Source organism: Echiichthys vipera (assembly GCF_963691815.1).
Source record: "Echiichthys vipera genome assembly, chromosome: 3".
Lineage (NCBI taxonomy): Eukaryota > Metazoa > Chordata > Actinopteri > Perciformes > Trachinidae > Echiichthys > Echiichthys vipera.
Genome location: NC_139828.1, coordinates 29,140,921 through 29,163,905, shown reverse-complemented (window position 1 = coordinate 29,163,905; position 22,985 = coordinate 29,140,921). Strand labels below are relative to the sequence as shown.

General features: G+C 40.2%; 1 protein-coding gene across 5 annotated transcripts; it reads right to left on the bottom strand.

Moving 5' to 3' along the window:
* Positions 1-967: 967 nt before the first annotated feature.
* On the bottom strand, positions 968-21,090 carry podn (podocan; the record flags this gene model as incomplete). 5 transcript variants are annotated; one of them, XM_083940575.1, is made up of 12 exons in its annotated part: positions 968-5,199; positions 7,413-7,561; positions 8,907-9,350; positions 9,924-10,137; positions 10,313-10,428; positions 10,545-10,701; positions 10,787-10,896; positions 12,441-12,505; positions 15,118-15,211; positions 15,352-15,645; positions 20,132-20,213; positions 20,988-21,089. In XM_083940575.1, 10 exons carry the CDS (start codon positions 15,625-15,627, stop codon positions 5,061-5,063), a joined length of 1,764 nt encoding a protein of 587 aa, XP_083796701.1. In that variant the 3' UTR covers positions 968-5,060. The 5 variants fall into 5 exon arrangements, with proteins under 5 accessions (XP_083796701.1, XP_083796702.1, XP_083796703.1 ...); XM_083940576.1 differs by having other exon boundaries at positions 21,018-21,066; XM_083940577.1 differs by having other exon boundaries at positions 20,983-21,002.
* Positions 21,091-22,985: the final 1,895 nt, after the last annotated feature.

Genomic DNA, 22,985 nt, shown 5'->3' with positions numbered 1-22,985 from the left:
ACGGACTTGAAAAATCACAACCTATATCCTTTAAACCTGAATGTTTGTCATTTCTTTATGCTACATTTCACTCTTATCACATAAAGGCTCCAAGTCATTCTGATACAAATACTAGGTTTCATGTATTTCGTCATTTTATCAACCATTTCGGCAGCTATGTGCACAATATTGGCTTTTGCACACCATGTCCATATTTTAAACCCGTCATTCGATAAAAATGGTTTATTTTTCTGTTCATTGCGAAAGTTGGCATTCTGAAATAGGATTATTTTATTTTTGCTTTCTTTTGAAATTCAAAGCCTACAACTAAATTAATTAAGGGGTCAATGGATAGCACTAGTCCTAAAATGGGTCTCATGAATGAACACAATTAGTAAGAAGCTATTGTTTAGCTGCCTAGACCACAATCATTACTGTGTCATTTTTCATACATCCTTTCTGCGATCAGTACTCTAAATTTTGAATCACTGTATTCTTTACCTTGTTTGTCGTAAAGTGCTTTTGTGCTGGGAGATGAAGTGAATTCATCATTTTGTATGATGATGATTTACATGTCAATGGATGGAAAAGTTGAAAAACAAAATACAATCGATCCTGTTCCAACTTTGATGACAAAGATTTTGGAGTCTGTTTGTTAACGTGATTGACCCAACGAGACATCGTATTTCATTTCAAATGTGCCACAAAAAGGCTCTTGGTGTGCAAACGCCTCAACTGTCAGATTTCGGAGTGGAACAGACTGCCAACATTTTTCTCATGGGATGATAAGAGATTGTATTGTGAGATCTCTTTATTTTCTCTCTTCAGTATCTGGCTTGTATTTATGTTGTTGGAAATAATATCGGCAGCAGCTTTGCAGTGGAGACAAATAAGAAATGAGCAGTGACACTGCTCTATGTGGGAGAACCTGCTGAAATATTGATGAGATGTTCTGGTGAATGTTATGAAACACACAAGTCTTCTTCAGCCTTTTCAAATAATTTATTGCTGTGTTCAATTACTGTATATATGACAATACTATACTGCTGTATGTGAAAGTGACACTGTATACATAGCAATATAGTGAGTGTAACAGGATGAGTAATTCATTGTCATAAAAAAATAGTTGCTATCATTTGAAAAAAAACAGGAATGGGCTGACGTAGCAGCAGCATGGTTTGAAGCTTCAGATGTACTGAAATTGCTTTTATGTTATATTGTAATATTTCGTTCACAAGCACATGACAAAAGAACAACATCAAATGATGGTCATATCCACAATCATCCACATTGTAAGTAAATTACCAGTATTTCAAATTTTGCAGTCCGTCACTTCTCACCATCTTCTGAAGGATTTGAGAGAAGTGCGAAACAGTACCCTCAATGTAGACATCTGAAGGAAATGTATTGATCATTTTGATTCTTGTTATTTATTCAAAGTAAATCTGCTGAGCATTTACTGATGATCCTTAAGATTTCGGTTGGCTTGGTGACAGCAAGTGCAATTTAATAACCCAAATTCAAGAGTTCTGTTCCCTGGAGGCCGCTACCATTAGTGACGTCTGAATGAAGCTTCATGAAGCATTAGTTGTATTTGTTGAGTCCACTAGATGGAGCTCTTGGTTTTAAAGAAAAAGGCTCAAAGAATGGTGATTCATTGTGTTTTCAACCCTTTGTTGAACAGAGAGCTTCATCTAGTGGACTCAAACAACAAAGACAATGGTTCATGAATCTTCATTTGGACATCACTAGCTACCATGCTTCAAGTGGCTTCTCTGTCTGTCTTTTGGAGCGTGTCCGACAAAATCGTATGCTAATAGATCCCATTGCAATGTTTTAATTAAAACGACATCCAACACTTAAATCGTGATCAGATATGTGTATCACATCCGGTATGTTTATGCATCATGTCTTATTAAAGTGTGTATTGATTCTCAATTTGTATTCCAACATACTCTTCAATTAGTACAATCAGTACAACAGCTGTGCAGACTAACTTGATTAAAGGGAATTGCTTACAAATGCAGGGCATAAATTGTATCAAAATAGTAAGTAGTAGTAGGATTAACTGCAAAGGCAGAATGAGTAGGATTTGTCAGTTGCAGTTTGTAAACACACCATTCAAAGTTGGCCCCCATTCCCCGGGTCAATGAGGTTATGGTGGTTGATGCCCAAAAATATTGCTGCTGATGATACATTCGTCATACAGTCAATGCATTGTTGTTTTTTTTACGGAAAATGCAACTCATTGTTTCTTTAAAGATTCTCTGTGTAATGCTGCGCACGCTCGTACTCCGTAGTTGCAAACAAATATAGGCCAAAACAGTGAGACTGAATGTGATTAGTTGGCATCATGACGATGGCATGTTGTAAAAATGAATTAAAATCGTATTTAGAACTAGAAATTCAGCAAGAAATTTTGACTGTGGTCCAGTCATTCTTATACTTGGTGCACATCCCAATGCTAAGGTCAAAATTAGTTATAGCAGAAGTCGGCTAGCAGTAGTAGTAGTAAAAAGGCTGTAGTAGCACATGATAGACCAGAGGTGTCCAATCCTGCTCCTGGAGAGTCACTGTGCTGCATGGTTTAGGTTTCTCTCTGCTCCAACACACCTGACTCTAACAATGACCAAAACTATGGCACGCTTCAGCTGCTTGATAACAAGCAGATCATTAGAATCAGGCATGTTAGAGCAGGGGGAAACCTAAAACATGCAGGAGCAGGATTGGACATCCCCTGTAACGGTCCAACAGTTAAGAAATCTTTCCAGACACAGGATCTGGTAGCATTTGTGGCCACAATCAGTAGGCAACAATACTCTCTTGGCTCAAAATCCAAAGGTTGTATTGAAAAACCTATTTTACTGTGAACGACAGGAGGCTTTAGTGAAGATGCTGACTTTAATGTTTACATCAGCCTGATACAATAAAAAGTCCAAGCAAAAATACAAAGTGCCAATCAGAGATCTAATGGAAATGTCAAATTAGATTCATCCTGTCTTCTGTTTTCCCAGCAACTGTTAAGTCATTGGGTCACTGTCTCCATCCATCAAAGTCACCTGTCACAGCCCTGGTTTCCATGGTGACAGGTGGACAGCAACTTATGTAGACAGTTCAGAAAGTGCATTTAATGGAGATTACACCTCTCAAACAGTATCTTTTAATTTAAAAAAAACACGAGTCCAATGTCCAAAATATGATCATCCCCAGAGAGAAGAGACTGCTGAACGCGTTTATATCATTTTGATGTTTGTGGGGTCAAATATGTGAGAACCAGAGCAGGCTGTCTGCTGTAATCTGGACGGGCAACTGGGCGGCACTCCTTGGAGGCTAACATGTATGCGAAGAGCACAAATTGTCCTATGTTTTGACTTGAATTGATGTAAGAAGAGTGAAAATTGTGGACTCTAGGTCTTAACATCCCACCACATACACAACCATTATAAAATCTTAAACTGGCTGAAAATTTAAGAAAACCAAAAGTGTGATAATGTGAAAACTATGCTTGATATCAAAATGCCCATTCGGCCGAAAAAAAGTCGCAAATCTCCTGACCCGTTTAAACTTTTAATACGTTTTGGTGTATTTTTGGGCATGTGTTGGCAATGCTGTCGGACTAGATACGGATCAAAGTTTTAGGCGGAAGAAGGAGAATAAGCAGAATAGGCCCAAGCAATGACAGACTGTGTGCTTTCAAAGCCCACAGAATAACTCTAGCTTGTTGTAAGCACCACAAAGTAACCAACAGCACAGCCACACAGCCAAGCCAGTGTTATCCACTCAAGGCAGTGTTTTTTATGTTAGCTAGCGAGCAATTTAGCCGTATTAGCAAGAAAGCTAACATTAGCATAAAACCACAATATATTTCCCGTCAGTGTTTCCTCTGGGTTTTTTATCAGCACTGGGGGGAAAGAGTTTTGTTCCCAGCACCAGTGGTCTCATCCTGGACTGCCCCGAGTCCGACTCCCCTCCAGATCAGCAAACTATTTAGTGCTGTTACACAGGAAAGCCGCCAACCCTAGGTCCATCTCCGAGCCATCGCTGCAGAATGTTTAACTAACACCGCTCCACCACGCGCAGCATGTGTGGACTCTGTTGTGGTGGGTGCCGGTTCATTTGCTGACTTAAGCAGACTCAATTTCTAAGCTGGCATTAGCTAATGTTGCACAACGTTGGCTGTAGGGGAGCTTAAGAGAGGCAACGGATTCGGAAGCATGCAAAACATCACATTTGGATTTTCCCAGAAAAGAGTTTTTTACATAGAAGTCAGTCCACAGGCTGTTATGCAACCGAGAAAGTGGATGAAAACCTGTCCGCCCATTGGCAATAAAATGTGATTAATACACATGTATTAAAAGTTACACACAACTTTTAAAGCTTCTCAAATCTTGCTCTTAGAAATGTAACAAGATTTTTGCATGGGATATCTGACATAATTGAGCAATTAACAAAATATTAATTGGGTTATGATGAACATATTTTAAAGACAAACAGTGTTAGATTAACCGATAATGAAATTGAATTGCAGCCGTCTTTGAACATTTCATTCAACAGTTTTCTGATTACTGAGGCTTTGCTGGTGTCAATGGGAAACTGCTTCTTTTGCTACCCTTGGAGTAAAAAACACTTGTTTCACAGTATTTCTTAAAATCACTTTTTTAAGCCAGGGAGACAAGTCATTAACAAAATAACAAAAAGCAGAGAAAGATGCAGACAGTGTAAACAACATGTTCTTTTTCACTCTGCTTAGTTTTTTGGTTCTGAAACATTTACATGGGAAAATTCATATTGACATATTTTTTTCAGAAATTAAAGCACAGAAACACAATTAGATGATAGATCTTGCATGTCAACAGTCCAAAACAAATATTTTAAGCTCAGGTATAAAGATATGCTATACTAACCAGCCCAAAAAATGGAAAATAAAGTAACTTCATCCGGTATCCTGCACCAGAAATATGCAACTGCCGCTCAGCACAAAACAATAATGGACCTGGGAAATGACACTCACAGGTTCATTCCCATTTAAAAGCCCTCCCTGCCCTTCAACGCAGTCCAATGTTATTTTAACTAATCCCATCTTATGTTTCTTGTTCCTTCTCCATCTCCTCTCTGTTAAAGGGGAGGTCGGTGTTTCCTGTGCCGATGTCCAGCACTTGCAAGTTGGACAGGTGTGCGAAAGAACTCTCGTCCACAGAATTCACAGACAGGCGGTTAAACCTTAAAAGGAAAAAGAGAGAGGCATTTCTGAGTCAAAATAGGCTAAACATGACCTTTCCAAAGCTAAAAGCAGAAATCCTGTCGTGCAGGATGGATGGTTAACAGACAGTAGGTGACATTTACAAATCACATCTGTCATCTGACAGCTTTGCTCCACTCAGGGATCATTATAGCGTATGTACGCCACACTGAACTGCACCAGCTCTCATGTTTTGAGTCGATCAAATACAATCACAGGTCACTTAACATCAGAGCACCTGTGAAACAGCCAAATCACCTGCAACTACTGTAATCTATCAGTGAAAATGCTGGCATATACACTAGCAAACACACGACACAAATGCAATTAGTAATGAATACACACACATAAATCCTCCTTCCACTTCCCCCACTGACGCAAAGCATTCCAGCAGCTCTAAATTGGCTCAGGCCAAAGTCTACCAGCTGTGGGGGGATTTTGGTGGAAAAAAAGAAAAGAAACGTGGCAACAGCTGATATGAACAACACGAAGAGCACAACAGCCTAGAAGGGGTCAAGGCCCGTAAACACAAGCCATAAAGCAGCTAGGTTGAGGTCAGACTGTCAACCAAACAGAACAAAGGCCTTGAAAGCACTCGTCCGAAACCTCTTTACTCTGCTGTGTGACCGTTGCTTTGAGCTGCAGTGCCTGTGGGTATAAGCCTGCACTATGTGGAATAAACCAAAGTGGAAAATTTGCTGAATGCACACAAGTTAGAGGAGATTGAGAGATTAGATATCACACTGCAGTACTCTGCAAAATGAAGCTCGTCCAGACTGTCCGACACATAGTAAATTTAGTAACACAAGGGATATTTTTAAAAGTGTACACTTTACACTGAATTATTTGTAAGCTTGAAAATGAGATTTTACAGTTTAACTTATAGTGTGATGAGTTAAAAGTGGGGTTTAAAAGGATGGCTTGAGTTTTTGAAGTGTGGTTGTATGAGGTAGGACCTCCCGTAGATGGTGGTCTGGCGAGTTTAGAGAAGCAGGCAGGAGGACAGGTACGGAGGCTAAACAATGTACTGCTGTTACAGTGTGACTTTGGTGAATTTGACCTAACACTTTAAAACAGGAAAATCCCATATTAACACAAACATACTAACCAAACAAGGCTGTGGTAGACCAGCAACTCCTGTGTTCTGTGAGGTAAAATTCCGTTTTTGTCAATGGAGTTTAGAGTGTAGATAGAGATAAACTCATGAACGTAGACAGGACTGTCTGACAGCAAGGTAAAGTGGTGCGAATATTCTTAATATAGTGTAGACTTAAACTGTTGAACACTTAAAATGTTTTTTTTTAGGTGGCTAAAATACGTTAATCCGCTGTGCTGAGCTTCCTTGCCGGTACTCCTGTCTTCTTCTTCAAACTGGGGACGTCCCAACCACAATCTACTGGAGGTAACACTCTGACTATGGAGAAGTACCATATACAACTACAGTCCAAAAAAATGATTCATTGTAATATCAGGTTTGTACTCATTTGCAGTGTTACAAAACTGTAAATTAATATTGTGACATTTTGGAAGATGTTTTTTCACTTTCTTGGCAAGAGTTTAAAAAAATTACACCACTGTTTTTCTTTCAACTAAGCTAAGCTAAGAAACAGCTGGCTGTAGTTTCGACATTGTACAGACAGATAAGCATATTTCCCAAAATGTCAAACTTTTTAAAATCCAATTCCAGAAAGTCAGACACTTCTTACTTTAATATCAACACAATCCTTTCAACGATTGTGAGCTTAATGCACTGTGAAAGCCATCTTTCCTCAGACACTTTCGCAAGAATAAAAAGTGCATGAATCCAACCCTTTTCATAGTCAGCTGTCCATTGGAGACTTGCAGAGCAGTACACACAAAAGCAACAACTTCCTCACAGCCATTCTTCGGCCACGCTTGCGTAATCATTTCCTGGAGATCAGTCCAAATGTAAGAGAAAGGTATGTGGAGCCACCCACCAGGTTTCCACATAGCCCAGAGGACGGTGTGTGAGGTTCAGTTCTGTTCCCTCCTGCATGTGTTGGGCAGCTACTTTGAAGTTAAACAGCCTTAGCAAACAATCAGGGAGGATGAATGAAGTGTCGACAAGTGTTTACCACCCGTTCAGAAAGAAAGGACTGACAATTGCCAGTAACATGATTGAGCCTAATAACTACAACCTCGTCTGATTACGAATGGTGTGTGTGTTCCTTACCGGAGAAAGATGCCTTTGATGTTTGGAGTGCCTTCAAATGCTGAAGCAGGAACAGTGGATATGCGGTTACTTTGCAAGTAAAGGTACTCCAGAGATTCAGGCAGGTCAGAGGGGATGTGTGACAGCTGGTTGCCAGAGAGGTCCAGTGTCTATAATTGCAAGATACACAATAAATAATAAACATAATGAAAGATTGTCCCTGATCTAAGTTGTGATTATTGTTAATGAGAATAATAGAGAAATATGCTTTATATGTGTTACTTATATCCCACTGCAGGTACAAATCTAAACGTAAATAAGCCAGTCACATGAATAATTTTGCTTCAGCTATTCTCCATCTGCTTTGGGTTCAAGTGTTTGTGACAAAGCAGTGTGTATGCAGAAGAATACAGAAGGAGGATAACGAAGAATAAATGGCTGGACTTCCACATTAAAGTGAAATTCCGGCATAAAATCATCCCAGAGTCTTTTTCGCCATAGAGACAGTTTTTACCGTGTAACAACTACTAACAGAGAAATCCTGGTCAGTCGTTAGCAGTCACTAGTCCTGCCAAATGTGGCTAACATTGATTAGCTTGGGGCAGTGCGCTGAACGCATGAAAACTAGGGATGCACAAGTTTATAGGCATCAATATCGGTATCGGCCGATGTTTGTCATTTTTAACATATTGGCATCGGTCTGATGTATAAAACTGGGCCTGTCTGGTTGCTGTTTGTGTATGTGTGCCAGGAGAGGGAGAGGGGGGGGGGGGGTGCAATGCAAAATCTGTTTGGTTTGGGTGCGTGACAGTGTCAGTGAAGCAAACGCTCGTACTGAAGAGGGGGGAAAATGTCAGCGTTGTGGTCGTTTTTCTCGGCCCCTCAATCCTCCACTATAGAAAATGGCTGGTTGTCGAGTACAATCATTTCCATTACCTTGTTCATTATTGACCTGGCTTTTGCGCTGTCCTTGGCAAATGTCTTGGTTTGGTCGAGTACTTACTGTATTGGGCTCCCAACCGCAGTGACTGCTACTTTCTTTTTAGCCTGCTGGCTAACGTTAGCAGCGTTAGCTTCCTGAAATTACGAGGGTGACGTCTAAAGGATCATAAACCATTGTTTCACAATCTCATAAGGAGTCTACCTTGGATGGTTAAAACATTATGACTAATAATCAAACTCCTGATTGAGAAATTGAATGGGATTTTCAATTCTGGAACTTCACTGTTGAGCTCTCAACCAACACATCCTCTCAATGTATACTTTTTTGGCCTAAAAGGGTCCAACCAATTAAATACAGAAGCAACATAACATTTTCTGGTATTAAAATACACTCATATATACAGTAAATATATATATCTGAAATAGTTTAAAAAAACGTCAAGGAAGTTCAAGGAACCCCATGAAGCTTCAAAGGATCTTAAAAGTCCTGGTTGCAAGTTCCTGCTGTGGACAAGGTCTACAAAACATCTCACATTAATATCTGACATGTTTCTTCCTCCATTAGTCACTTACTGTCAGCGCACTGAGCTCCATCCAGGCTCCCTGGTAGGCGGAATTCAGTTTTAGCTGGTTGTCGCTCAGGATAAGCTTTTGTAGCTTCTCCATGCCAGTCAGTGAACCATCTGGTATGGAGTTCAGCTGGTTGTTCTTGATTTCAAGCACCTGCAGGCTGCGAGAAAGACCCAGGGGCATTGAGTGGAGGCTGTTCCCCGACAGATCCAAGGTTTCCAGAACACGCAGCTTCCTGAAGGCCTCACGATGCAGCTTAGGACTGGTGAGCTTGTTGTAGCTGAGGTTGAGCTCTGTCAGGGTGAACAGATGGGCTAAGTCGTTACGGCCAATTTCGGCAATGGAGTTGTGGAGCATCATTAGTGTCTTGGCACGCTTAGGCAAGCCCCTGGGAACCCGCTCCAGCAAGTTGTTGTACATGTGAAGAGTGTGCAGTTTCTTCAAGCCCTAGTGAAAATGCAAATGTGTTGAACATAAAGTTAAAATGTATAAATTGGTCAGATGCTCACAGCAAAGCAGTTGACTGCAACAGGAGTATATCAAATATTTGAAGCCGTTTAGCAGTGTTTTACAAAGCATCAATAGCCAATTAAATATTGTTAGGCATGGGAATAGTTTTAGAATTATGTTCTAATTCAAATTGCAGAGTCAAACAGTATAATGTCATTATAATTTTGAAGTGTAAATTATATAAATTTTCAAACTCAAAAATGATTCAAAGTAATCAAATATACAATCTACTGAAATACTGAGGTTTGCATAACAGCATTCTAACTGCACATGAATTGTACGACAGGTCTGGACCACTTGTAAATCATGTTTGTACCTAACAGAAAATTCTAAATATCATAAAATTGGTGAATACTGCAAGTTGCCCTAAATCACTCATACAAGTCACTTATGAGCAAATCTGTTTGTACAAAAGGTTCTTGCACGCGGCCCAATGTTCCACACTGTTTTCACACAGCTCAGCTTTCCTGTAAAAGATCCAAAGGAATATGTAATGAAGAAGACATGTACCTGGAAGGCAGCTGGGTGGATGGAACGTGAGCGCAGCTTGTTATTATGAAGGAGCAGGTACTCCAGGTTTCGGGCAGAAGTAAGTGCATCTCCAGGGATGCTACGGATGTTGTTCTTTTCCAGGTGTAGCAGCACCAGATTGCGAGGCAGACCCTTGGGGACGATGCTCAGGTTGTTATTTGACAAGTTCAGATATTCCAGGCTGTTCAATTGGCTGCAAGGAGAGAAAAGGGGGAAAGTCTTCAGATCATATCTGTGTGCTTTCTTTCTGTTGCTGCAACACAATAAGTCAATTCACACTTGATAACACAAATCAAGGTTGTTTTTTTTTCACACTTGGCAATAGCATCAAGATGTTAGAATATGTCAGCCCTAAGGGGTTTGTCCACCTGAAAGTCTCGTTGTCCATGCCCTCATTGCTGAGGAGGTTATTCTGGAGATACAGCTCTCTGAGGTTTGACAAGTTGTCAAAGGCCCCCGCTGGGATTTTCTCCAGCTTGTTACTCTGTAACAACAAGAAGAATCCTTATGCATGTATCATTTATCATATCCATGAATGAAAAGAAGCTAGATGTAGATCATCTACATAACATCTAAATGTAAACTGAACAGATGCTAGACCTTCAGATGAAGACGGTAAAGGCTGGAGGGCAGGTTCCTTGGTACAACCCGCAGGACGTTGCTGGACATGGTGAGGATCTCCAGGTTGTCAGAACCATTAAACGTATGATCGGAAAGCCCTGCATCAGTCAGCTTGTTGTTATGGAGATACACAGACCTGGGAGCAATGATCAAGGGAAATGTGTAAATTGATGTGATTCCAGGAATGAGGGGTAAAATTACATGAACACACACATTCGTACCTCAGTTTTGGTTTATGGCCAAACGTATTTGGGTAGATCCTTGTAAGCTGATTAGCAGCAAAATCTGCACTAACCAAAGAGGGGGGTAGGACTTTTGGTGCTGAAGTGAGCTGCAAGCACAAGAAAATGAGCATGACATGACATTGTTATGAAAATTTAATTCCACATAGGAAGGATGTGTTTTTTTTGGAGACTGTCTGAACCAGAATAATAGCATTAAAATGAGCGATGTTTGTTTTCCTGACAAATGACCTCTAGTGGATGTGCGGATAATGAATGTTCTCGCTAAGGCAAAGGCCAAAGAACAGTGTCGTTATAGCATCGCAAAAGCTCTTTAGGAACAGCCTGGGGTGGGTGGTCAGTGAATAAGGTGTATGTGTCTTTGACCTCTGAAGACCTCTTATCAACAGCCAACGTTTGTTGCTTTTAACCATGACATCTTCCTCTAAATTTGAACAGGTATTTGTGAATATGCTCGCAGCAGAGTTGTGGAGATGCCAATGTCCACCGGTCGGTTGGTTAATTAGTCCACCACATCACTGCTGAGCGAATTCTGCATGCAAATGCATGGTGTCGAGATGATATGTCCTATGACTTTGGTGATCCCTTCATTTTTTTTATCTCATGCCACCAGCAGGTCAGTGTTTGTGGAGTCGTGTATCCATGATGAATGACTCCAAATATAACTGGATGGATAAGAATAAAATTTTGTACAGACATTCACAGTTCTCTGAGGATGTACAGTACAATATGACTTCTTCGATCCCTGTCTTTTCTTCTCCTGACATCATCAGGTCAAACGTGTGTAAAATACTTTGACCATAATTTGACCTCCAAAACTAATGAAATCCGCAGCCTCAGCTGACCTTGTGTTTAGTGTATTATGAGCATGTTAGCATGCTAACGTTGTTAGTTTATTATTAACATGTATCTCGAAGCACCGCCATGCCTAATTGAGCTGGTAGGGTTTCTGTAGAGAAGTTGTCTTGTTTTTAGCAATGCATGATCACAAACTTAACTATAACCTCAACCAAATAGTTTAAGTTGCTCAATAGAGGTGACACTTATGATCTACCTATTTTTTGGTTTGATCATGTGAATATTTTTCATACAAGCTGTGTACCCCTTCATATAAGCAAGGTTTACTTTTGTCACTCTTACCAGAACGAGTGCAACACTGTACAAAATAGCAAATTCGAGAAGCACTGGTGAGATTAGATGTTCATTTAGAGCTCTCTCCTTTATAACATGGTTTAGGGATTAAAGCAGCATGGGTGTCTTTGAGGCTTAGTGAGCACTTAAAAATCCCCTATTCTTCCTGTATCCTGTTTGCCTATTCATCTCTGTGAAGGCACAAACAAATCTGTCCATCCTTTCTCTCTCGCTCTGCGTCCAAAAGGGTCAGTGACATTTTAGCTCTCACCAGCTGGCACAGCCATACTGGAAGTGATTACAAGCATAAGCTCACACAGAGTGTATGAGAGGAGACTGCCACCTCTTTCTGCCAGCTGGCACTATGTTAGCATATCAGAATGGAATAGAGTAAAATTGGTTTTGAGAGAGATACAGAAAAGATGAAGTTGCCATTGCATCATGTAAGCGTGTTTGAGGTCAGAATTGAGAACAAACAATGAAAGTCTGGTATGTGACTCGCCTTGTTATTTGCCAAGTATAAATAAGCCAGCTCCTCAAGCATCTCAAAACCTTCATCATCAAGGCCTATAAAGAGAAAAAAAAATGAATTATGCATCAATTTACCTTACACTACAAGCTGATAAACAGGTATACAATGTGTGTAGTTTTCAAACACACAATACACAAGAAAATATGAAGGCATTTCAAGAAAAACTGTAATGTTGTCTTTTAAAGCTCTATCTAGACCAAGACCCAACCACAGTAACTTCCTGGTTGATCCAATCAGGAAGTGCCAAAAAATGCAGTTCTCGGTTTGCTCTTAGATCAACTTTATCAACAGATGGTTTAGGGAACACAAAGTGTTAGCTCTGTTATGCTCATTAAGTAGCCACACTTGCACCATGACTTGCAATATAGCCTACTGACATACACTAGAAGCTAATCTGGAGCACCGGGAGGATTTGGACCGTGAGGGTCGGTGTTTTACAGTCTGAGCATGGTACTGTGTTGAATATCAGTTTAAATCATAGATCATAAATTCTGGCTGCCTGCACTTCACTCCCGCAGCCGGTGTACTCTCCGCTAGACACGGATAATAAAAATAATTGACTCCCGATCACTCCCAGTCCCACTTGATGACTCACTGTCAAAAGTTTTGTACTTGTTAATTGAGTCTTCCACCTGCTCTGGACTCTGAGGTAATATTTTAGGAAATCAACACAAAAACCTAAGACTCATATATGGGAATGACAGAAAGCATTTTTCAAGCACACCCTTGGCTTCTACCTCTCACTATTATAAACGTGTCCCTCACCTCCGGCTGCATCCCTGATCAATTTAAAACAGCTGTTTTTGAGAAAACAAAACAAAACCCTGGCCTCGATCCATCTGTTCTGAAACATTTTTAAATTACATTTTGTGTCCAAAGTCCTGAACACACAAAAAAATAACTCAAGTTGTTTAAGGAATTAACATTTCTGAAAAACTTTGTTAAGAGTCACAAATGAAATCCTTATGCAGGCTGACAGGGAGAACATTACATTTTTGTCTTAGCTGATGTTATCGCTACCTTTGATACCATTGATCATACCACCCTCATTAATTGTTTAGTTTGTTGGTATATCAGGGAAAGCCCTAGAGTGGTTTGTGGTATATCTGTCAAATAGCCGGGGTTTTTTTGTCTCCGTGGGTACTGTATTTTTCGGACTACAAGTCACACTTTTTTTCATGGTTTGGCTGGTCCTGCTAGGCTTCTGTGCCAGTATCTGCTACTCCTACTACTCCTGTACCACTGAAGATGAAAACGGTAATCGAGCAGCAGAAAGAAAGTTTGGAGTGAGGGACTGGCGAAAAGCAGAGGATACTCTAACTGTAATGAAGAAAACAAAAAAAGCTAATCACAGGCTAAAAGCTAGATGGTGACAGCTAGTGGATCAAGTTCATGGGTCCATGGGTGCTAGAACAACGTCCGGGAGAGACTTGTCAACGATGCAGTTACGTCTCCACGCCCCGGTTGTTGCCAAAGTGATGAATATAAATGACTTTGCGGGAGGACCTTTTTGGTGTTACTGCTTCATGTATCTCCCCAAAAATGCAACTTATGCTCCGGAGCGACTTAAAGTCTGGAAAATACGATAACTGTGTCTTCATCAGCTCTGTTGTTTATATGGTGCCTCAAGGATCAATCCTTGGCCTGCAGCTTGGTTCTCTAAGAGCTGTAGATGTCAAATCCTATGTATATTTGTGTGATTATGGGTGTCATGTGGCTAGTGTAGATGTCATAGCTGGAATAGGTTATCTAGTGCCTCCTTTCCCCTACATTGTACAGCTATACTCAACTAAACTCAGCTCGCTTTTGGTACCATGTACATTTCAAGAATTAGTTTTCCACTGAACCCAGTCAATATAAGTGGAATTCTTGGGGTCATTCCTATGTTCCCACAGCCTATGAGGGGAAACTTTCAATGACTTTCACACCTCTTTGTGTCACTGCAGCAAATGGTGCCAGCAACTGGAGCTCCCTGCACCACAAGCCAGCAAAAAAAAAAAAAATGTAGTACCACCAGGTAACAGCTTCTATCCAGATTTTGAAAACCAAAATCCAAAAAAAACAAGTAGATTCAAGTCATACCATGCAGTGGAACAGAGGTAAGGATAATGTATCATTCCATTTCCATTACACACAAGAAAGTAACTTTTCGACTGCATTGCTACTTGCAATGTTATTCTTACACTGATAAAGCACAGCTTTGAAGCAGTAGCAATTCAATTTATTTCTGCCTTTGAAAAGAAGAATATTTAATCTTTGAAAGCAGTCTTTCTAGAAAAAAATATTCTGCTGTCCCCAAGCAGAATATTGCCCTCACTTTGCCGGGGAACATTTGAACTGGGGCAACAATTGACAGTAAGCCAAAAAACCCCACTGTATTTCCTCTGTCGCTGTTGTGTGTTATGGTAAGGATTTTGCTTCTACAAAAATAACTCAAAATGAATATTAACACACACCAAACATCATCTCTCCATTAAATAACAGAGGCAGAATAACTGCTTGTCAATAAGATTGAATTTAAATGCTCTGATGATAAAACAAGTCCACACAGACCAACTGCTAAGCAGGACAAGCAAGAATTCAACAGCCTGTTTGTCCCACCAGGTCCCTGCTACTGTAGCTGTTAAGACAGTTGTACAGTATTTACCATCTGTGGTAAGCCAGTTATTCTGAAGGTTGAGAGTCTCGAGCTGATGCAGATAGGAAATGTGATCCACTGTTATCTGCTCGATTTTGTTGTTCTGGCACCAGGGGACAAAACACAGACAGTAAATACAATGGCAGATGACAGTTTGCACTGGTAACTTCCTAATTTCTGAGCAGAATTACAAAATATGGATGTGTATTAATGCTTATGTGTGTGTGCAGTTGTGTGAAATACCTGAAGAGAGAGCTGACGAGTTTTGTCAGACAGCTCGGAGGGGAACTCTTTGAGGTCGACTCCAGCACAGTCCACTGCCCCTTCGGCCGTACAGCTGCACTCCGGTGGACATTCAAGCAGCTCCGATTTTGACACCACTGACGTGGTGAAAGGCTCCTTTATTGGCTCTTCCTCCTCCTCTTCCTCTGTTTTGAGAGGGGCCTGGCAATTCACTAACACCCAGGCCAAGAGCAGCACACTCAGGGCCTGCAGGAAGGAATGCTTTGGAAAGGCCATGTCCACTGCAGAGCTCTCCTGTTGCATAAGCACATGGACAGTGAAGTTTAAAACATCAGCATTATTGTTTTTCTGGGGGCTGGACTGTGTTAAAGCTACAATGTGCTACTTTTTGGCCATTAAAGCAGTGCTAGGTCATTTTTATACTTTGAGACTTCTTGATCAATGTAGGTAATTATTATTTCGGATGAGTGAGATGCACCATGTTCCAGTAAGGCTTTCAGATAAAGTTTTTATCAGCTGGGTTCTCACTTCTTGTAAGTACTCGTTGGGTTTAGGCAAGGGTAGAGTGTTCAGGAGGCAGGACATGACACAGATTACACCGCGGTAATGGAGACACGATGTAATTTTGTCATAAGACTCTCCCTGAAACTCGTTGTCTCTCCAATTCGACATTTTTGTTGTTGTTTTTGTGTAAATCACCCTTCTTCTTCACCCTCTGAGGTTTGTTTACATTTGTATTAAACTGAACAAAATAGTTTTGTGAAAAACAAAAATGCAGCAATTGTCTCATCTAAAATCTTCCCTTCTTAGTCATTTATTTAGTCAGCCAAAGTGAAAAATCAGAAAGTTGAAATGTATTTCCTTCACTACCATTTTTTGTGAATATATAATGCTAACGCAATCAGGAGTTCCACTGAATTATCCGTATGAGGTCTTTCTTATGTTTCACAGCAGTCTTTTTGACACAGCAAACAGGTCCAATTTAATGTTTTAATCCACAGTAACTCTGGTTCGGTTAAACTGCAGCTAAGATAATCAGATACTAAGTGATTCAGAGATCCATCAAGGGTCAAACAAAGATGAGGCCGTTCATTTAAAACAACAATGGCTGCTCCTAAAGAGGTTAGCATATAAGCTACAATAGAATCAGTTTTATCAGAACTGGCAAGTTTTTCTACACTGAGAGAAAAGTACAATACTCAAGGCTTTTCTTGATGGAAAACATGTTTTCTCTCTTCTCCTGGCCGACTTTGGTGGGAGTTTGATAAACAGATGGTTCATCCAATCAACCGCCAGGTATGTTTTGAAAGTGTCTGTCCTTTTTCAGACAGTTTCCAATGACGCCTTCGTCAGATTGTTCTGTGTATTAGACCATCTGACGAGTAAAGGTTAGTACTACTCAGTCTTGAAAATAGTGAAAAAAATAGAATAAGTTGCATTACAAATAAATGATGCCTTAATCAAGTACTTGACTTGTACGGTGTCCAATTTATAAACAGCTCTTAATGGACAATTTGAACTCAATAATCATTATTCATAAAGTACATTTTGACATGTCACAGTCGGAAAAGCACAGGTGTGAATCATCAAATGAATGATGGCTGAATTTGATTAGGTGCTTCAGTTTCAGAGTCCTGGTATCATTCATGCTGGCTCAATGAAATACTGGGACACTTGAATAGAACAGAGCCACTGACGTTATAATGGCTGAAAAAAAGACCTATTATATGCAGCTTGCAGGAAAAGACAGGTAATCCTATTCTGTTTTTCAGACACTGATCATGAAGCCATGCTTTACATTATCTAACTCCCAGCCATGCTAGCAGTGGGCCTAAGGCATGCTCTCCCACTTCTGTCCAGAATAAAATGTCTCAACATTTAAAACTAAAAATTGGATGTATTGTTATGAAATTTGGTGCAGACAAATTGCAGACATTTGGTGATCATGTGACTTTTCCTCTTGCACCATGATCAGGTTAATATTTCAGTTTGTTCAGTACTTTGGTTTATGACCAGTATAGGCGTACCTGTAAAACCAATGTCAATCCCAACTGCCTCATTTGCTTTATATTAAGTTAGCTAATGTCAGCATGCTAACATGCTAAACTAAGATTGTAGCATGTTAAACTAATAGCTACCATCTTAATATAAATATGTTAGCCTTGTGATTGTGAGCATGTGAGCATGCTGATATTAGCATTTAAGTACAGCCTTTTGTTATGCTTTTGTAATTCTGAGGAACAGAGCTCAGATCCACATCAGTCTTATCCTTTTCTCGTTAGACATCATGATCTTGTGAGCTCCAATGTATTTTACTTGCAGATCAGTCTGGTAATGTGCGGCGGAGAAATTTGGAGAAGTTTGAAATTTGGATTTAAGTGTGACGCAACGACAAGCGACTGTTCAGTGTAAACAACATGGCCACTTTCACGGATGAGATGAGCGCAGCTATGGAGCAAGCCGCTCGCTAACGCTTGTTTCTCTTGGATCCTTCTGTTGGAATATGGACCGAGCACCTGAAATTGTGCCTTTTATCCTTAAATTCACGTTACACAAACGGCAAATATCCTTTACCCACATGTTCTTTATTTTCTGAGCTTTGCATCGACGCTCTGTTAGCACGTGATACGCTTCGTTGATCTGATTGGTTGATTTGGCCCGTATGTTGGTGATAGACAGATGGTTTATCCAATCAGCAAACAGTATTTCCGCCCCTTCCCAAAAGATCTCCAAACCAGAGTTCGCAGATGGATATGCTGAGCAAATGAGAATCAATCCATCTGGCTGAGTCAGGTTAATCCTTTCAATGAATGCAACATGAATGCTCCTCCAAATATGTTTTTGCCATGACAGTTTGTCAGCCAATGCTCTCAATTTGTTGATTTCCCGTTTATCCATTTGCTTGCACACTTGATGACATCAATCATTTTTTCTATAATATGAATAGAGGAAGGTGAGTAAATGACCAAGGTTGGGCTTAAAACCTACAGATGTTAACAAATAACCGAAAGGTTGTGTTACAAACTGAATTATGGGAAGTGTAGGATCCAGGGTTTTTGGATCACCCATACTACCACAAAAATTTCCTAATATTTAACCTTTTCCTTTTTAATCCTTTTCTCTCAAGTTAAGCATTTGACCCTCTATTTCTCCTGAATGGGGATCAGGGGGAGATCGCAGGTCAATAGATGGCACATAGAAGTGAATCATCTTAAAGCTGGGATCCTGAAGATTAATCTTAGATGCCAAGTCAGGTTTATCTAGTCCAAAATCTGTAATAATCATTGTGTTTTTGGTTGAAGGTTCAGGGTGAATGAGGGCCTAAAACATTATGATGGATGTTTATGAAGGCCATTCTCATGCTCTATTATGTCTCAGCTGTTGCAGGTTGCTGCAGCAATTTTTATATTGATACCATTTGTTACACGGATTTGGTGCTAAATTTAGTCATATTTAACCACTTGAATTGATTTTAAAAAATGGCAGAAAACCAAAAAAAATACCACATTAAGACACCCAGATCTTGAGGATCACCATAGAAATATCAATGCTGTGGTATGGGATAAAAAGATATATAGTGTTACGGGAATTACAATTAACATGTTTGGGTTTTAAAACATGGGACAAAACACATTCTTTATCTCCTCATGATGCAGAAGTTTTCTTTATCTTTGCCTAAAATGTACAGCCGTGTATATCTTGTGAAGAAACTTTCCTTTATCGTGTGATACAAGTGGGACTGAAATTTATAATTATGACTCTGTGAAACTCAAAGCACATGACAAGTCGGCCTCTGTATTTAAACTCTACAGAACCTGACCCTGGGGCCACTCTTCGAGACGGGAGCTGTTTGTGCAGGCGTTTTGAAGAGGGCTTTCTTCGCAAAGCAATGATTTGGAATGAACTCACATGGAGGAAGCCGATCTTATTGTTTCTTCATCTTTCTTGATTGACCTTTATTGACTAATTTTAACAATAGACATTTGACTTTGATTGGATAGCCAATTCTTTTGTGTGTTGTGTACTGAGAAACCCACTTTTTGTAAATTTAGCTAAAGCCACTCATTCTCTGAATGGCCTAGGTCTCTTGTTTTTGGTAGTAACATTTCATGAGGCTGTGATTATCACTACAAGGGAATTGCTACTATGGGGACAAACATCATCACACATGAACACAATTGGGCTCACTGAATCCACGATAGTCTTAGCTTTACAGTCAGACCCAATTTATGTAAATACAAGACTGTTTATGGACCCCAGTATGCAAACATATTCAAATACTATACTTTAGAATAAAATAACATATGAACTTAACACAAACTGCTTGTTTTTGCAGCAAACAATCTGGATTATCATAAAGTGTGCACGTCTGTAAAGAGGAGACTCATGGGTACCCATGTAACCCATTTTCATTTAGATGTATGGAGGTCAAGGGTTCCCTTTGAAAACTGCCATGCCAGTTTTTTCCCTCACCAAAATGTAGCCTTACTTTGGAGCGTTATTTAGCCTCCTTCCCGAAAAGATAGCATTAGGTGGTTGGCACTAATGGACAGTTGTCTAGTTCCATATGATAACACCTTTACTCTTTTTTTAAAAGGGAGCTACGGCCTTGTAAAGACAGTAATGTTGGACGGGACTGGAGCCAGCACCTCCACGGGTCTTTCAGGGTTAAAGCAAGCAAAAATACATGTTTTTCAAACCACGCATACTGGTCTACTACTGCAGGACCATTTATATTTCCAAAATTGTATCATTTTGGAGGGTTGCATTGTTTACCCACCGGGCCAGCACCAAGAGACAGCTGGTTCTCTGTCCCTTCACTCTGATGTGTCTGAAACTTCAGTCCTCACCAACTAGAAGGACTAATTTGAAAAGAACATAAGCATCACTCATCACAGCCCAATCTATTTCATTTCCAATCATTCACACTATTAAAAGAACATCATATGGCATGGGTGAAATAGAAAAATGTCAATCTAGCCGTCTGTTATTGTCTGACAAGCACAAGGACAGCAGTGTTGATGTGAGGCTAGTGCTTGGTGAAAGCAGGAAAAAGCCCTCTAATCTCGCCTACACCGATGTTGATAGAAATGTTCCAAGTGGGCACTCAAGGCAGCAACCTATAAAAGCCATCCATCAGAAGATCAATTTCGGTTTGTTGCACCACACCAACTTCCTGAGGGACTGTGGCAAACACAAACATGTGCTCACATACAGAAATTCCACACAGCAGCATGCGTACACCCACAGCAAATGATGTAAAAGCCTGTGCACTTTCCCGTACTTTCCATATCCCCGCACAACGTGGATCCTGACTAGAATAAAAACATCAGAGAATGCAGGGGTCAGCATTCAACAGCTCCCTCATGTTGCCATATAATTTAGAGCTTTACAAAAGCATTTATTAGCAGAGATGCTAAGCATTTTAAAAGTCATCATCTTAGTTCATGCTCTTTCTCAGCTGAGCAGAGGTAGTGAAGAGGTTTTACTGCACTGTTAGTCTGGATTGTCTGAAATAACATGCATGGATGAGTGACGCTGACACTTACAGCTTAGTCTCCACAAAACATAACAGCCACCCATAAAACATGAAGCAGTAAAGTGTGCAAAAGCAACGCTCTGGTCTATTACTTTACCCTGTACGACCAACGTTTGCTGAAACGCACTGAAGTCTGACGTCCAGTCCAAACACAGGCTGTCCCATAGCAGGCGAGGAGTCACACAGCCACACCAGATACCCTCCAGATGTGAGAGAGAAAGCGAGCGAGGGAAGGTTAAGAGAAAGAAGGGAAGGAAGGGGAACATCGAGAGTGGAAAGGAAGGGAGTGAGTAAGAGAGACAGCTATGACCTGAACAGGAGCCAAAAACACAAATTCTTTCCTTTTTTTCTCGTCCCCCCCCCCCCCCCCCAGAATTTATTTTTTCCCCTTAAAAGTAGCAGTTCCCGTTTTAGTGTAATATGTGTTGTGATAACTTCATAAATTTTCCTCTGGGTTCATCAAAAACTTTCCAATCCAACGTGATTGAAGTAAGATTATGATCATAGACTTGAGGATAGGAGGCCTCAAATAGGTGCGTATAAATCTTGGATAAAACGACACATTTTTGTTTTCCATTGGACACAAAGGAAATTATTGATAAAAGATGTTACCAAGATGAAAAAAAACAGTGCCTCTATCTGTTGACATCTTCTGAGATAACTTTCATGTGGGGAAGAGATGAGTATCCCAGTAATAAATCTGAGGTGGAAATGTAGCTTGCCAAAAAGGGGCGACAGGATATGATCTAATGTCCCACGTGTTTCTGGATTCTGCCTTTTCTACAACAAGCCCACCGCCCGTTAGACACAGTGTGTGAACATCTGCTGCCATTACCATTTACATGCTGTAGAGTTCTGCAAGGATTCATCACCATTGGTAGTCAAAATATGCTTCAACTAGTTGTTTTATTTTATTAATTTCAAACCTCATTTCTTACCTTCCGCTCATGATTAAAACTATTTAATCAATCTGTGTGTGATCAATCATTAAAGCCATATTTCTCATCTCCATTACCTCAGTTAATTTTGTTTTTCGTGCAGAAGGCAGTAGAATAAAACAGCTTAAAACAAAGTACATCCATGTTGCCCTACAAAGCGTAAAATGTTCTAAGTACATGGCCGAAATTGAGTTCATTTGGCTTTTTGATGTCTGCACCATATATACAAGTGTGCTACCATTATGAGAGGGATAGAAAAGAGGATCAAAGCATCTTTTGTCTGTACAGTGAATATGAAGCTACTGTCAAGAGACAGCTCGACTGGGAATGGGGAAACAGCTAGCCTGGCTCTGTCCAAATGTAACACCAAAACCGCTAAAGCTCAGTTATTAACATGTTATAACTAACTAAAACTGAAAAGTAAGTGCAAGTTAGTTTCTTATGGGGGGTGGGGGGGTTATGCTGCTATTTCTTGGGCAGGAGCAGTGACTTCCTGCTGAACCAAGCAGCAACCTACGGTGAAGAAAAATGAAGCCACCACAGAAGTACCAAAACCTGCAGTTCTTCAAACTGCCACAAGGCCAAATTGTAACTTTGCTACCAGAGTCTGCGCAGTAGTGATCATGCTCTCCTACGCAGGAGATAAACTTAAGTTTGGGCCAACAATGCCCCCCAAAAAAGTTTCACCTTGCCTTGCAGGGCTTCTGTACCAGCTTTACTTTTTTAATTAAAAAAAAAATATTTTTATTGTATTTTTCAAAAAACAAGACACACAGAACTGCTCAGACATGAAAGAAAAAAGGAGAGAAAAAAATCAGAATGTGGGTACAGTAAATAGAGAAATGTTATTGAAATAATAAATGACAGTTGGCACATTTTCTGACCAACCCCTTCCCTATCAATTTCCCGCAGCAAGACGCGGCAGGATCCAGATGACAATCAATACAGAGCATACAAACACAACAAGGCTAGAAGGTGCTAGAAGTGAGCACTAAGAAACAAAGTTAAGAAAAACAGGCTAGGATGATTGGGGAAATCCATGAAGCAAGGAGGATGACAGCGTGGGCCCAATATGCTGCAAGTAAGGGTTCCAGACCCTATAGAAAGCATCCATTTTGGTGTGAAGCATACATGTGATGTATTCACTAGGAATGTAT